We start from the raw sequence: 13,742 nt of genomic DNA on the forward strand, positions 1-13,742 counted from the left end.
ACCACAGGACTGGAAACAGTCAGTTTTCATTTAAATCCCAGAGAAAGACAATACCAAAGAATGCTCAAACTACTGCACAATTGCACTCATCTCACATGCTAGTGAAGTAATGATCAAAATCCTCCAACCCAGGCTTCAACAATATGTGAACCATGAACATGCAGATGTTCAAGCTGGTTACAGAAAAGGCAGAGGAACCAGAGATCAAATTGCCAACATCTGCTGGATCATTGAAAAAGTAAGAGAGTTCCAGAAAAACATCTACTTCTGCATTATTTAATCTGCCAAAGCCTTTGACATTGTGAACCACAACAAACTATGGAAAATTCTTAAAGAGATGGGAATAACCAGACCAGCTGACCTGCCTCCTGAGAAATCTGTATTCAGGTCAGGAAGCAACAGTTAGAACTGGACATGGAACAACAGACTGGTTCCAAATAGGAAAAGGAGTACATCAAGGCTGTATATTGTCACCCTGCTTATTTAATTATATGCCAAGTACATCATGAGAAACACTGGGCTTGATGAAGCACAAGCTGGAGTCAAGATTGCTGTGAGAAATATCAACACCTCAAATATGGAGATGACACCACCCTTATGGCAGAAAGTGAAGAAAAACTAAAGAGCCTCTTGATGAAAGTGAAAGAGGAGAGTGAAAAAGTAGGCTTAAAGCTCAACATTCAGAAAATGAAGATCATGGCATCTGGTCCCATCACTGCATGGCAAATAGATGGACAAATAGTGGCAGGCTTTATTTTTGGGAGCTCCAAATAACTGCAGATGGTGACTATAGCCATGAAATTTAAAATGTTTGCTCTTTGGAAGAAAAGTTTTGACCAATGTAGACACCATATTAAAAGGAGAAGAATGGAACTGGAGGAATTAACCTACCTGACTTCAGGCTCTACTACAAATCCACAGTCATCAAGACAGTATGGTACTGGCACAAAGACAGAAATATGGATCAATGGAACAAAATAGAAAGACCAGAGATAAATCCACACACCTATGGACACCTTATCTTCAACAAAGGAGGCAAGAATATACAATGGAGAAAAGACAATCTCTTTAACAAGTGGTGCTGGGAAAACTGGTCAACCACTTGTAAAAGAATGAAACTAGAACACTTTCTAACACCATACACAGAAATAAACTCAAAATGGATTAAAGATATAAATGTAAGACCAGAAACTATAAAACTCCTAGAGGAGAACATAGGCAAAACATTCTCCGACATAAATCACAGCAGGATCCTCTATGATCCACCTTCCAGAATCCTGGAAATAAAAGCAAAAATAAACAAATGGGATCTAATTAAAATTAAAAGCTTCTGCACAACAAAGGAAACTATAAGCAAGGTGAAAAGACAGCCTTCGGAATGGGAGAAAATTATAGCAAATGAAGCAACTGACAAACAACTAATCTCAAAAATATACAAGCAACTCCTGCAGTTCAATTCCAGAAAAATAAATGACCCAATCAAAAAATGGGCCAAAGAACTAAACAGACATTTCTCCAAAGAAGACATATAGATGGCTAACAAAGACTTGAAAAGATGCTCTACATCACTCATTATCAGAGAAATGCAAATCAAAACCACAATGAGGTACCATTTCACACCAGTCAGAATGGCTGCAATCCAAAAGTCTACAAGCAATAAATGCTGGAGAGGGTGTGGAGAAAAGGGAACCCTCTTACACTGTTGGTGGGAATGCAAACTAGTACAGCCACTATGGAGAACAGGGTGGAGAGTCCTTAAAAAACTGGAAATAGAACTGCCTTATGACCCAGCAATCCCACTGCTGGGCATACACACCGAGGAAACCAGAATTGAAAGAGACACGTGTACCCCAATGTTCATCGCAGCGCTGTTTATAAAAGCCAGGACATGGAAGCAACCTAGATGTCCATCGCAGATGAATGGATAAGAAAGCTGTGGTACATATACACAATAGAGTATTACTCAGCCATTCAAAAGAATACATTTGAATCAGTTCTAATGAGGTGGATGAAACTGGAGCCGATTATACAGAGTGAAGTAAGCCAGAAAGAAAAACACCAATACAGTATACTAACACATATATATGGAATTTAGAAAGATGGTAATGATGACCCTGTAAGCATGACAGCAAAAAAGACACAGATGTTTAGAACAGTCTTTTGTATTCTGTGGGAGAGGGAGAGTGTGGGATGATTTGGGAGAATGGCATTGAAACATGTATAATATCATGTATGAAATTAATTGCCTGTCCAGGTTCGATGCATGATACTGGATGCTCGGGGCTGGTGCACTGGGATGACCCAGAGGGATGGTATGGGGAGGGAGGTTGGAGGGGGGTTCAGGATTGGGAACACATGTACACCCATGGCGGATTCATGTTGATGTATGGCAAAACCAATACAGTATTATAAAGTAAAATAAAGTTAAAGAAAAAAAAAAAAGCAGAGACATTACTTTGCCAATGAAGGTCCATCTAGTCAAAGCTATGGTTTGTCCAGTAATTATGTATGGATGTGAAAGTTGGACTATAAAGAGAACTGAGTGCCAAAGAATTGATGTTTTTGAACTGTGGTGTTGGAGAAGACTCTTGAGAGTCCCTTGGACTGTAAGGAGAGCCAACCAGTCCATCCTAAATGAAATCAGTCCTGAATATTCACTGTAAGGACTGATGCTGAAGCTGAAACTCCAATACTTTGCCCACCTGATGTGAAGAACTGACTGATCTGAAAAGACCCTGACGCTGGGAAAGATTAAAGGCAGGAGGAAAAGTGGACAACAGAGGATGAGATGGTTGGATGGCATCACCGACTCAATGGACATGGGTTTGAGTTAACTTCAGGAGTTGGTGATGGACAGGGAAGTCTGGCATGCTGCAGTCCATAGGGTCTCAAAGAGTTTGACACGACTGAGCAACTGAACTGAACTGAGCCTATACACATCCAGCTGTGTACTTTAAGTCATCTCTAGATTACTTATAATACTTAATGAGATATATAGGCTATGTAAATATTTGCCAGTGTGTAGCAAATTTGAGTTTTGCTTTCCGAAAATTTCTGAGGTTTTATTAAAAAAAAATTTCCTACCTGCTCTTTGTTAATCCGTCAATGTGGAACTTATGGTTATGGAGGCCAACTATTTGTTTAACTCATTTTTATCAACTGATTGTAACATCCACTGCATCTTTTATTCCTCTGACTATCACATTTATGGATTAAGTTGTGGCTTACTGATTTTGAGTAAGAAAAATTCGTGTTTTTCTGCCACAAAGCCAACAGCACAGCTGTGACAGCAGATGAGCAGTTCTCCAAGGGCAATCAGCCATCTGGCTACCTCATAGACTCCAGAGAGGATTCCAGCAAGGGCTGCTCACCTAGTCACCCTCTCAGGCAGATGCAGCATTGCACTGTGTGCCAGCTAGGAAGAGCTGTATAAAATGTTTTAGGGCTTCTGAATAGTTTCGGGATATCTATTGATTTATGATTTTTCTTCAGGCGTCTTTCCATTGTGCATGTTCAGTCTTCCCAATCTTTTAAAATGAAAGGAGCAAGCACAGATTTTACTCTTTTCTTATATCTGCTGGTTTCCCCTTCCTTTGGTTAGCTTTTATGATAACTAGATAAGCCCAACTATTCTTTTCTTTAGATTAGTAAATAGCCAAGATCTATCTTATACTAAATTTTTCTGTTTTTGTCTAATTTCCAATTATTACTTCATAAAATATAACTTAGTGTTCACATTTTATTTTTAAAACATAGACATGTACTATATGACACTAATGTATTATTAAGTTTTTATTCTTAATGATTATCCATATGGTGTTTACACTATGTATTTATTTATTCTTAATGTTAAACTATAGTTTAGTATATTTTCATGTCCTCTTTTTCCAATTTTAGGTGTACAAGAATTTCCAGAAAACATAAAGTGCTGTAAGTGTTTAACAATTATTGAAGCCAGTGTCAATCCCATTTCTAAGTGAGTATGAGTCATCACATTTTATTTACCTTTGTGTTTCCAGGGATAAAAGACTAAAGATAAAAGAAGCTTACATAGTAATGAATTTTAAATGCTGTGTTTAAAACACCAATACAGTATACTAACACATATATATGGAATTTAGGAAGATGGCAATGACGACCCTGTATGCAAGACAGGGAAAGAGACACAGATGTGTATAATGGACTTTTGGACTCAGAGGGAGAGGGAGAGGGTGGGATGATTTGGGAGAATGACATTCTAACATGTATACTATCATGTAAGAATTGAATCGCCAGTCTATGTCTGATGCAGGATACAGCATGCTTGGAGCTGGTGCATGGGGATGACCCAGAGAGATGTTATGGGGAGGGAGATGGGAGGGGGGTTCATGTTTGGGAACGCATGTAAGAATTAAAGATTTTAAAATTAAAAAAAATTAAAAAATAAAAAATAAAAATAAAAAAAGAAAATTTAATCAAAAAAAATTCAATTTAATAGAATATTGGTAAAGGAATAATCAAATCAGAATAGTTCAACAAAAGATGAATAAAGCATTGCTGAGTAACAGTGAAGGCCTAATTGGCACAAGATGGCATTACTTTACAGCAAACCATATCATTTTTTTGGCTATCAGGTGACATTCCATGGAAAAGCACCAAAACTAAGAAAACAGTTATTAGTTGTGGTCATGCTGAAAATTAGCATCACGGTTCTGATGAAAGTTCAAGAAAGTACAAGAGTGTAAGGTGCATGAAATTAGTTGATAATGTGGTTCAAGCTGGAAAATGAATTAAGTATGATCTGAAAAAAAGGACTATTTAGGTACCAGTGATTACATGAAGAGGGAAAAAAAATATAATTCTATGAGGATAGCCAAATGGAAGACATGGATGGTAAAGATGCTGTAACCAGAAGTAGGGTATTTGTGTGTTACGATCTGTTAGTAGAGCAATGCCATGGGAAAGTGAAATTCAGCATGTGACCATGTTTCAAATTACAATTATGTCATAGTGATAGAGTGTGTGGAATCAAATAGGTCAAGAAACTATGACATGAATGGCATTGGTGAATGTTAAAGTTGTTTAACCATAAAAATCTAGAAAGTCTATTGAAAAGTGTAGTAATATTTGAAAGTGGTTGAATTTATTCAGCGTTGTTGGGATGCAGGTAATGAGTTGCAAAGTAAGACTGGTATTTTAATTATACAAAAACTGACAGAAGGATTTGAGAAAATTCCTTCAGTCCTTTGTCCACATAGAGAAAGGGAGACAGGGAAAAACTAAAGTTCAATTACTCAATCTAGTGTTTCCAGAAGACAAAAGAAGTGTATCAAAAGGCATTTAACGGGAAATTGTTCTCCAGTAGGGTTGAGGATAGGTAGAAGTGAGGATGGTTTCTCTATAGATCACAAAAAGAGGATGTAAGTGAGACTAGAAATGAAATAGAATGTAAAAGGATAAGTTTAGATGAGGCTCTTTACAGTGAATGGTTAGTTAGTGAAATAATTTGAGGCCTTTAGTAGAAAGTGTGGAGCATTAAGGAACAAACTATGATTGAAAGATACAAATTTTCTACCTCAAATGTAAAATATGGTGCAGAAAAAAATGTGAAAAGTATTCTTCAAAAAACTTAGACCAAAATGCAACTTTCTCATAAAAGAAATAAATATTGCTGACATATCACAAGACTATAAGTATATCCCTGACTTAAGTCATAACCCAAGGCAGATGATTAGTTGTTTTGATTTCTGGTTCTTTAATTTTAATAGCTCACTTTATTTAGGAATCATCATCAGGTCTTTGGGAGTGGAAGTCAGATAATAAATTACAAAAGCGTAAAAGCTATAGTTTTATTGACTACGTCTCTGAATTCCTTTCATATACTTAACATTTCAAAAGATAAATGAATATAACCAATTTCATCAAAAAATGGCTAACACTAAAAGCAAGTTTGAGAATTCATTTAAAAAATTACTCGAAAGAAAAGTCAATTTAGGAAAAAAATTACTCAAAAGGAAAATCAAATTCCCATGGTTTTGCTTTCCCAAAATATCATATAGATAGTGCCATACTTTGTGTGTTTTTACTTACCACAGTGATTTTAAGATTTATTCCTGCCATTTCAAGAATTCTACTACATTCCCATTTATTTCTAGGCAGAATTCCTTTGTATGAATATAGCACAAGTTGTTTATATATTCCTCAGTTGATACATAAAATTTAAGTTGTTTCTAGTTTGGAGCTATTATGAATAAAGTAGCTGTAAACATTTCTGTACAGGTGTTTGTGTAAGCATCTGTTTTCACTTCTACTAAGTGAACACCTAGAAGTAGTTTTCTGCATAGTGAGGTACATGTATGTATCACCATATAAGAAATTTCCAAACTGTTTTCAAAATAGCTATTTCATTGTATATTCCCATCAGTAATCTATTAGATTTTCCATTATCCCTTATTATTGTCGGGATTTGATACTATCAGTTGTTTAAATTTTTTTTTCTATTTTAGCCATTCTAGTAGATACAGTATCTCTTTGTTATAACTCACTGTAGTTTTAATTTACAGCTTTAAAATCAAATTAAAATCTTTCCTTGTATTTCTTTAAAATATTATTGCTTCTTTGATAAATGTTCAGGTTTTTTTCATATTTATTGAGTTCTCTTTAATATTAAATTATAGAAATTCTTTATAAATTCTGGCTAAAAATCGGATACTTTTAGTCAGAATTTAATTTGATTTTAAAACTGCAAATATTTGCTCTTATGACTTACCTTTGCACTTCCTGAACAGTGACTTTCAAAGAGTAAAATATTTTCATTTTGATGAGACCTATTTGTAATTTTTTATTATTTATTCTTCTTGTTGCTCTCTAGGAGATCTTTACTATTGATAAATCATAGTATAAAGATTTTCCCCTAAGCTTTCCTTTGGAACTTTTGTAGCTTTGATTTTAGTTAGGTATATGATCCATTTAAAGTTGCTTTTTGTTTATATGTATGGTGTGTGTGTGTTGTGCTTCTCTTTTTTCTTTATTTATTGCATTTTATATGTTCCAGTACCACTTGCTGAAAATTTTATCCTGTTTTGTAAATAAAATTATCTGAGTATCTGTTTTGTAAGTCAGTTGATCTTATGTGTTTGGATCCATTTCTGGATTCTATACTTTTGTGTTAATCTATATGCCTCTCCTAATACCAATTTTACACTATCTCAATTACTGTAGCTTTGTAATAATTCACACAGTCAGGGAGTGTGAGTCCTTCAATCTTTTTCTTCTTAATCAGATTATTTGGGCTCTTCTATTCCCTTTGCTTTTCCATATATTTTTTTAAATCAGCTTGCCAGTTTTGACAAAAACATGAAAACCTTATGGAATTTTGATAATAGTTGTATTGAATCTGTAGATAAATTTGGGCAGAATTGACATGCCAAAAATATTGAGTATTCCTTTCCCTAAACATAGTGCATATCTATTTTACTCCAAGTATTTCAAGTTTGGGGGTAATTATAAATGATTTATTTATCACAAAAATACAATTGCTTGTTGTATGTTGACTTTAAATCCTGCAACTTTAATAGATTCATTTAATGGTACTAATAAATATTTTGTAGATTTGAGGGAGAAAGCATGCAATTTTCTAGTAGATCATAATGTCACCTGGGAATAAAGATAGTTTTATTTCATTCTTCCCAATCTATAATCCATTAATTTATTTCTTTAGCTTTATTGTCCTGGCTAGGACCTCCTGTATAATGTTGAATAGAAGAGGTGAAAACAGACACCATTGCCTTGTTCTCAATCTTAAGGAAAAAAGCATTCAGACTTTCACCATTATGTATGATAGTTACTTTTCTTTAAAAATACATTCCCTTTACAGGCTGAGGAAATTTTAAATAACCTATTTCTCACTTCCTTTTAAGCTCTTACCAACAGGGCTCTCAAAGCTTAGATTCCTACTTTCAAACTTTTTAAGAAAATCTAAGCTTTCTCTATAATGTTCTTCAATAGTTGTGCAGTCTCTGACCACTTCCTGACTCCAAAGCCACTCCACATTTTCTAGAAATTTATTATAGCAGAATCCCAATTTCAGACACCAAAATCAGTGTTAGTTTTATAATTCTGTACAAGAAATCACCACACACTTAGTGGTTTAAAACAGTATATATTTGTTATCTTTTCGTTTATGTGAGTCAGGAATCTAGGCATACTACAGCTGGGTTCACTTTTTGAGATTTTCACCAGGCTACTATCGAAGCAACAGTCAAGCTGTAGTCTCATCTGGAAGCCCAACTGGGAAAAAAAATCCATTTTCAACCTCATTCAGCTTATTGGTAGAATTCATTTGCTTGCTGTCATAAACCTGTGAGCTCCGGCATTTTTCTGGCTGACAGCTAGAGGCCATTCTCGAATCCTAAATGCTAGTGCAATCCCCAGTCAGGTGACCCTCTCCATACGTAGTTCACAACACAACATCTTGTTTCTTCCGGGCCAACAGATGAGTAGAGTGAGCATCCTAGTAAGATAGAGGTGTATAACATACTATAGTTTAGAGAATGACATCCTATTTGCCACAGTCCATTAATCAGAAGCAAAGGACAAGTCCTACCAGTACTCAAGAGAAGATTTTGCAAAGGCCTAAACTTCTAGGGCTCCAAAATCAGTGCAGATGATGACTGCAATCATGAAATTAAAGACGCTTGCTCCTTGGAAGAAAACCTATGACAAACATAGACAGCATATTAAAAAGCAGAGACATTACTTTGCCAACAGAAGTCCACATAGTCAAAGCTATAGTTTTTCCAGTAGTCATGTATGGATGTGAGAATTGGAACATAAAGAAGGCTGAGTGCTGAAGAATTGATGAATTTGAACTGTGGTGTTGGAGAAGACTCTTGAGAGTCCCTTGGACTGCAAGGATAAAACCAATCAATCCTAAAAGGAATCAATCCTGAATATTCATTTAAGGGACTGATGCTGAGGCTGAAACTCCAATACTTTGGCAACCTGATGCAAAGAGCTGACTCATTGGGAAAGACCCTTATGCTGGGAAAGATTGAAGGAGGAGAAGGGGATGACAGAAGACGAGATGGTTGGATGGCATCGCCAACTCAATGGACATTAGTTTGAGCAAGCTCTAGGAGATGGTGAAGGACAGGGAACTCTGGCATGCTCCAATCAATGGGGTCGCAAAGAGTGGGACACAAATGAGAGATTGAAGAACAACGAAACTTATAGGGGCTTCCAGGTGGCACTAGTGGTAAAGAATGTGCCTACCACTGCAAGAGACACAGGAAATGTGGGTTTGATCCCACTTTTGGGTCAGGATCCTACTTCTGTATGATTACTCACCCAGAGCCAGACATCCTGTAATGCGAAGTCAAGCTGGCCTTAGGAAGCATCACTAGAGACAAAGCTAGTGGAGGTGATGGAATTCTAGCTGAGCTATTTTAAAATCCTAATAGATGATGCTGTGAAAGTGCTGCACTCAATATGACAGCAAATTTGGAAAATTTAGCAGTAGTCACAGGACTGGAAGAGGTCAATTTTCATTCCAATCCCAAAGAAAGGCAATGGCAAAGAATGCTCAAACTACTGCACAATTGCACTCATCTCACACACTAGCAAAGTAATGATCAAAATTATCCAAGCCAGGCTTCAACAGAACATGAACTGTGAAAATGCAAATGTTCAAGCTGGATTTAGAAAATGCAGAGGAACCAGAGATCAAATTGCCAACATCCGCTGGATCATCAAAAAAGCAGGAGAGTTCCAGACAGCCATTTCTGCTTTGTTGACTCTGCCAAAGCCTTTAATTGTGTGGACCACAACAAACTGTGGAAAATTCTGAAAGAGATGGGAATACCAGACCACCTGACCTGCCTCTTGAGAAACCTATATGCAGGTCAAGAAGCAACAGTTAGAACTGGACATGGAACAACAGACTGGTTCCCAATTGGGGAAGGAGTACATCAAGGCTATTTATAGTCACCCTATTATTTAACTTATATGTAGAGTACATCATGAAAAATGCTGGTCTGGATGAAGCACAAACTGGAATCAAGATTGCCTGGAGAAATATCAACAAACTGAGTTATGCAAATGACACCATCCTTATGGAAGAAAGAGAAGAAGAACAAAAGAGCCTCTTGATGAAAGTGAAAGAGGAGAGTGAAAATGTTGACTTCAAACTCAACATTCAGAAAACTCAGGTCGTGGCATCCAGTCCCATCACTTCATGGCAAATAGATGGGGAAACAATAGGAACAGTGAGAGACTTTATTTGCGGGTGGAGGCGGGGGGCAAAATCATTGCAGTTGGTGACTGCAGCAATGAAATTAAAAGATGCTGACTCCTTGGAAGGAAAGTTATGACCAACCTAGACAGCATATTAAAAAGCAGAGACATCAATTTGCCAACAAAAGTCCATCTAGTCAAAGCTATGGTTTTTCCAGTAGTCATGTATGGATGTGAGATTTGGACTATAAAGAAAGCTGAGCACCAAAGAATTGGTGCTTTTGAACTGTGATGTTGGAGAAGACTCTGGAGAGTCCCTTGGACTGCAAAGAGATCAAAGCAGTCAATTGCAAAGGAAATCAATCCTGAATATTCATTGGAAGGACTGATGCTGAAGCTGAAACCCAATACTTTGCCTGCTTGATGGGATGAACTGATTCATTAGAAAAGACCCTGATGCCGAGAAACATTGAAGGCAGGAAGAGAAGGGGATGACAGAGGATGAGATATTGGATGGCATCACTGACTCAATGGACATGAGTTTGAGTAAGCTCCAGGAGTTGGTGATGGACAGGGAAGTCCAGCGTGCTGCAGACCATGGGGTCGCAAAGAGCTGGACATGACCTAGCAACTGAACTGAACTGAACTGGGTATGGAAGGTCTCCAGGAGTAAGAAATGGCACCACAGTCAAGTATTCTTGCCAGAAAAATTCCATGGGCAGGGAAATCCAGCGGGCTATTTTCCATAGGGCTGCAGATAGTCCCACATGACTAGGAACTAAGCAGCAACAAACTTCTAGAAGAGATCTTAGGGGACACCTTAGAAAATAGCCAATTTTAATATCTGTTTTGCTGAGAATTTTTGTTGTGAATAGATGTTGAGTTTTGTCAAAGTTTGTGTTTTGTTTTTTAAAATAATATCTATTGCCACAATGATATAAATAAACTTGCCTGGTAATGAAATATTATGCACTTTATACATGAATGCCTCTGAACTGATAGTATATTCTAAGGATTTTCCCATCTATATTCATGAGGCATATTAGCCTTAAATGTTTTTCTTATTATTTCTTTGTCTGCTTTTGGTATCAAGGTAAAACTGGCCTCATTAAAACAGCTGGGAAATGTCTTCTATTTCCTGTAAGAAATTGTATAGTCTTGGAATTATTTCTTCCCTAAATATTGATAGAATTTGCAAGTGGAACATTCAAGCCTGAGCTTTTCTTTATGGGAAAGTTTAATTACAAATTTAATTTCCATAATACCTATCAGTTCAGTTCAGTCACTCAGTCGTGTCCGACTCTTTGCGACCCCGTGAATCGCAGCACGCCAGGCCTCCCTGTCCATCACCAACTCCCAGAGTTCACTCAGACTCACGTCCATCGAGTCCGTGATGCCATCCAGCCATCTCATCCTCTGTTGTCCCCTTCTCCTCCTGCCCCCAATCCGTCCCAGCATCAGAGTCTTTTCCAATGAGTCAACTCTTCGCATGAGGTGGCCAAAGTACTGGAGTTTCATCTTTAGCATCATTCCTTCCAAAGAAATCCCAGGGTTGATCTCCTTCAGAATGGACTGGTTGGATCTCCTTGCAGTCCAAGGGACTCTCAAGAGTCTTCTCCAACACCACAGTTCAAAAGCATCAATTCTTTGGCACTCAGCCTTCTTCACAGTCCAACTCTCACATCCATACATGACCACAGGAAAAACCATAGCCTTGACTAGCCGGACCTTAGTCGGCAAAGTGATGTCTCTGCTTTTAAATATGCTATCCAAGTTTGTCATAAATTTTCTTCCAAGGAGTAAGCGTCTTTTAATTTCATGGCTGCAGTCATCATCTGCAGTGATTTTGGAGCTCCCAAAAATAAAGTCTGACACTGTTTCCACTGTTTCCCCATCTATTTCCCATGAAGTGATGGGACCGGATGCCATGATCTTTGTTTTCTGAATGTTGAACTTTAAGCCAACTTCTCCACTCTCCTCTTTCACTTTCTTCAAGAGGCTTTTTAGTTCCTCTTCACTTTCTGCCATAAGGGTGGTGTCATCTGCATATCTGAGGTTATTGACATTTCTCCCGGCAATCTTAATTCCAGCTTGTGCTTCTTCCAGCCCAGCGTTTCTCATGATGTACTCTGCATATAAGTTAAATAAGCAGGATGACAATATACAGCCTTGACGTACTCCTTTTCCTATTTGGATCCAGTCTGTTGTTCCATGCCCAGTTCTAACTGTTGCTTCCTGGCCCCTACATACAGATTTCTCAAGAAGCAGGTTAGGTGGTCTGGTATCCCCATCACTTTCAGAATTCTCCACAGTTTTTTGTGATCCACACAGTCAAAGGCTTGGGCATAGTCAATAAAGCAGAAATGGATGTTTTTCTGGAACTCTCTTGCTTTTTCGATGATCCAGCGGATGTTGTCAATTTGATCTCTGGTTCCTCTGCCTTTTCTAAAACCAGCTTGAACATCAAGAAGTTCACGGTTCACATATTGCTGAAGCCTTGCTTGGAGAATTTTGAGCATTACTTTACTAGTGTCTGAGATGAGTGCAGTTGTGTGGTAGTTTGGGCATTCTTTGGCATTGCCTTTCTTTGGGGTTGGAATGAAAACTGACCTTTTCCAGTCCTGTGGCCACTGCTGAGTTTTCCAAATTTGCTGGCATATTGACTGCAGCACTTTCACAGCATCACCTTTCAGGATTTGAATTAGCTCAACTAGAATTCCATCACCTCCACTAGCTTTGTTCGTAGTGATGCTTTCTAAGGCCCACTTGACTTCACATTCCAGGATGTCTGGCTCTAGATGAGTGATCACACCATCGTGATTATCCAGGTCGTGAAGATCCTTTTTGTACAGTTCTGTGTATTCTTGCCCCTCTTCTTAATATCTTCTGCTTCTGTTAGGTCCACACAATTTCTGTCCTTTATTGAGCCCATCTTTGCATGAAATGTTCCCTCGGTATCTCTAATTTTCTTAAAGAGATCTCTAGTCTTTCCCATTCTGTTGTTTGCCTCTATTTCTTTGCATTGATTGCTGAAGGCTTTCTTATCTCTTCTTGCTATTCTCTTCAACTCTGCATTCAGATGCTTATATCTTTCCTTTTCTCCTTGGCTTTTCACTTCTCTTCTTTTCACAGCTATTTGTAAGGCCTCCCCAGACAGCCATTTTGCTTTTTTGCATTTCTTTTCCATAGGGATGGTCTTGATCCCTGTCCTCTGTACAATGTCACGAACCTCATTCCATAGTTCATCAGGCACTCTGTCTATCAAATCTAGGCCCTTAAATCTATTTCTCACTTCCACTGTATAATCATAAGGGATTTGATTTAGGTCATACCTGAATGGTCTAGCGGTTTTCCCCGCTTTCTTCAATTTCGGTCTGAATTTGGTAATAAGGAGTTCATGATCTGAGCCACAGTCAGCTCCTGGTCTTGTTTTTGTTGAATGTATAGAGCTTCTCCATCTTTGGCTGCAAAGAATATAATCAATTTGATTTCGGTGTTGACCATCTGGTGATATCTATGTGTAGAGTCTT

At 37.6% G+C, this 13,742-nt stretch overlaps 1 protein-coding gene across 1 annotated transcript in view; it reads left to right on the forward strand.

The window, feature by feature from the left end:
• Positions 1-13,742, forward strand: part of LRRC7 (leucine rich repeat containing 7) — a 390,782-nt gene that overhangs the window by 83,062 nt on the left and 293,978 nt on the right. The window contains exon 3 of the mRNA XM_018045424.1: positions 3,898-3,976. Within this exon, the coding sequence (XP_017900913.1) occupies positions 3,898-3,976 (79 nt within the window). The remainder of the gene's footprint in view (positions 1-3,897; positions 3,977-13,742) is intronic.

Source organism: Capra hircus, chromosome 3 (genome assembly GCF_001704415.2).
Source record: "Capra hircus breed San Clemente chromosome 3, ASM170441v1, whole genome shotgun sequence".
Lineage (NCBI taxonomy): Eukaryota > Metazoa > Chordata > Mammalia > Artiodactyla > Bovidae > Capra > Capra hircus.